This window comes from Heterodontus francisci, unplaced genomic scaffold, assembly GCF_036365525.1.
Source record: "Heterodontus francisci isolate sHetFra1 unplaced genomic scaffold, sHetFra1.hap1 HAP1_SCAFFOLD_1594, whole genome shotgun sequence".
NCBI lineage: Eukaryota > Metazoa > Chordata > Chondrichthyes > Heterodontiformes > Heterodontidae > Heterodontus > Heterodontus francisci.
Window position 1 is genome coordinate 56,587 of NW_027140304.1, and position 3,414 is coordinate 60,000.

Sequence of the window (3,414 nt, forward strand, 5' to 3'; positions counted from 1 at the left end):
TTCCTACCAAACATCCCCACACTTCCCTACCACCTACCTATACTAGTGACAATTTATAATGGTCAATTTACCTATCAACCTGCAAGTCTTTTGGCTTGTGGGAGGAAACCGGAGCACCCGGAGAAAACCCACGCAGACACAGGGAGAACTTGCAAACTCCACACAGGCAGGACCCAGAATCGAACCTGGGTCCCTGGAACTGTGAGGTTGCAGTGCTAACCACTGCGCCGCCCTATAGGTGGCAGAAGATGATCCTTTGGATATGGAGGCTGATGGGGTGGAAAGTGAGGACAAGGAGCACCCTGTCACAGTTCTGTGAGGAACAGGAAGGGGTGAGGGTAGAGGTGCAGGAAATGGGCCAGACACAGTTGAGGGCCCCGTCAACCACTGTGGGGCTGGAATCCTCATTTGAGGATAAAGCAAGACATATCAGAAGTGCTGTCATGGAAGGTACAATCATCAGAGACAGAAACTGAGAGAATGGAAAAGAGTTCTTAAAGGAGGCAGGGCATGAAGTGCAGTCAAAGTAGTGGTGTGAGTTGGTGGGCTTATAATGAATATTAGTGAACAGCCTATCCCCAGAGATGGAGACAGAAACAGAAAAGTCAAGGAAGGGAAGTGTCAGAGATGAACCATGTGAAGGAGAAGGTTGGAAATTAGAAGCAAAGTTGTAAAAGTTCTCCAGTTTGGGGCAGGAACAGGAAATGGCACCGATACAAGCATCAATGTACTGGAATAAAAGTTGGGGGGAGGGTGCCCGAGTAGGACTGGAACAAGGAATATTAGACATCCCAGAGACAGGCATAACGAGGGCCCATGCGGGTACCTATAACACCACCTTTTACTTGATGTGAGTGGAGTAGTTTTCAACGCAAGAAAAAGTTCAGCCAGGTGGAGGAGAGTGGCAGTGGATGGGGACTGGTTGGACCACTGCTCAAGGAAGAAGCAGAGAATCCTCAGACCATCCTGTGCGGGATGGAGGTGTAGAGAGATTGGATGTACATAGTGAAAGAGGCAGTTGAGGCCAGGAAACTAGAAATTGTCAAAATGTAGGGCATCAGAAGAGTCACATATGTAGGTGGGAAGAGACTGGACCAGCAGAGAAAAGATGGTCAAGGTAAGAAATAAGATCAGTGGGGCAGGAACAGGCTGAAACAATGGGTCTGCCAGGACAGTCCTGCTTGTGGATTTTGGCAAGGAGATAGAAGCGGGCTGTCCAGGATTGTGGGACTATCTCCAGAGGTCAGTGACGGCAGTGGCTAGCACTGCAGCCTCACAGCTCCAGCGACCCAGGTTCAATTCTGGGTACTGCCTGTATGGAGTTTTTAAGTTCTCCGTGTGTGTGTGGGTTTCCTCCAGGTGCTCCAGTTTCCTCCCATGTCAGACTTGCAGGTTGATAGGTAAATTGGCCATTATAAAATGCCCCTAGTATAGGTAGGTGGATGGTAGGGAAGTATAGGGACAGGTGGGGATATGTGATTAGTATAGGTGGGTTGTTGGTGGTCAGCACAGACTCAGTGGGCCGAAGGGAGTGTTTCAGTGCTGTATCTCAAACTAAAAAAAAAAAGTCCTGTGGGTAGTTGCTTGATGTTCAGTGGCAGGTTCATGGTCCAGGAGGAAGTAGGATAAAGTGTCTTGAGTTGACACAGCCTCTACAAGGTAGAGGTCAGCACACCAGATAAAAGCACCACCCTTGTCTGCAGATTTTATGACAATGTCAGGATTAGACCTGAGAGAACAGAATGTGGCAAGTTCAGACAGGTTAAAGTGAGGGGGGCAGAGAAAGATGACCAATTTTCAATAAGATCAAAAACACTTCAGAGGCCAGAGGGAGGGGCCCAGATAGAATGCTGGAGGTGGGTAAATGGATCTGATCAGGGTGGGGGAAGGACTCCTGGTCAAAGTAGTGAGCCCATAGACAAATGCAAGAGTTCATCATGCCAAGCACCAAACTCATTGAGGTGGGGGAATATGGGAATAAAACAGTCCTTTACTCAGTACAGAATGTTTAACAGAGAGGGGGAGGTCAGAGGGCATTGTGAATACATGGCAAGGGGTCAGATCAAAAGGGGTGGAGTCAGGAGGAAGTGAAGAAGCAAGAACTGGAAGGGAATTAGTCCCATCAGCTGCTGGAGCTTGCATTCCTTAACACCTGAAAAAGTGCAAACAATGGACTCCTCCACATTGGAGACTGCTTTGCAGAACACCTCTACTCAGTCTGAAAACAGGAGCCTGAGCTTCCAGTTGCTGGCCATTTCAACACACCTCCCTGCTCTCGTGATCATCAACAAACTTCAGGAACAGCATCTCATTTACCAATTAGGCAAGCTACTGCCTGCCAGACTGAACATGGAGTTCAATAATTTCAGAGCATGACAAGGCACCCTCCCCTCCCTTGTTAATTTGTGTTTATTTTAGTTTGTTTCTATTGTGCCTACCCACTCATGTTTGTGCTTGTGGCTGTTCAGTTTTCAGTCCATTAACACCCTATCTGTACTAACACTTTGTCTTTCAGATTAAGATGGTTTTCTTTTGATCCACAACCTTCTGGTCAGCTGTTCTGTGACCATGTCCTATCACTACCTTCTCTTGCCCCACCCCTACTTCACTTACTTATATCTGACAGTTCTGAAGGGTCACTGACCTGAAATGTTAACACTGCTTCTCCACAGATGCTGCCAGACCTGCAGTGTTGCCAGCATTTCTTGTTTTTATTGCATTCACAACTACATGCTTTCATTAGCATAGATTCTTAGAATAATTTATCCAAGACCACAGTAAGCTTGCAACAATTTTATTTTGAATGACATGGGAACACACTTTAATGAACATTTAAGCTAGAGGCAAGGTGACTACCCACAATGAAGCAAAGTAGCAGTAGTTTAACAATTGCCCCCTCTCAGACGCAGCACCAAATGCAGCGTGGACTCTTTCTGGATGTTGTAGTCAGACAGTGTGCGGCCATCTTCCAGTTGTTTGCCTGCAAAGATCAAACGCTGTTGATCAGGTGGGATGCCTTCCTTATCTTGAATTTTGGCCTTGACATTTTCAATGGTGTCACTGGGTTCTACTTCAAGGGTGATGGTCTTGCCAGTCAGGGTTTTCACAAAGATCTGCATGCCACCCCTCAGACGCAGCACCAAATGCAGTGTGGACTCTTTCTGGATGTTGTAGTCAGACAGTGTGCGGCCATCTTCCAGTTGTTTGCCTGCAAAGATCAAACGCTGTTGATCAGGTGGGATACCTTCTTTGTCCTGAATTTTGGCCTTGACATTTTCAATGGTGTCACTGGGCTCAACCTCCAAAGTTATTGTCTTGCCAGTCAGGGTTTTCACAAAGATCTGCATGCCACCCCTCAGACGCAGGACCAAATGCAGAGTGGACTCTTTCTGGATGTTGTAGTCAGACAGTGTG

General features: G+C 47.1%; 1 protein-coding gene across 1 annotated transcript in view; it reads right to left on the minus strand.

The window, feature by feature from the left end:
* Nucleotides 1-2,778: 2,778 nt before the first annotated feature.
* LOC137359186 (polyubiquitin-B) overlaps nt 2,779-3,414 on the minus strand; it is a 2,029-nt gene continuing 1,393 nt past the window's right edge. Inside the window, exon 2 of the mRNA XM_068025248.1 lies at nt 2,779-3,414. This exon is cut by the window's right edge and continues 392 nt beyond it. Within this exon, the coding sequence (XP_067881349.1) occupies nt 2,883-3,414 (532 nt within the window). The 3' untranslated portion in view covers nt 2,779-2,882.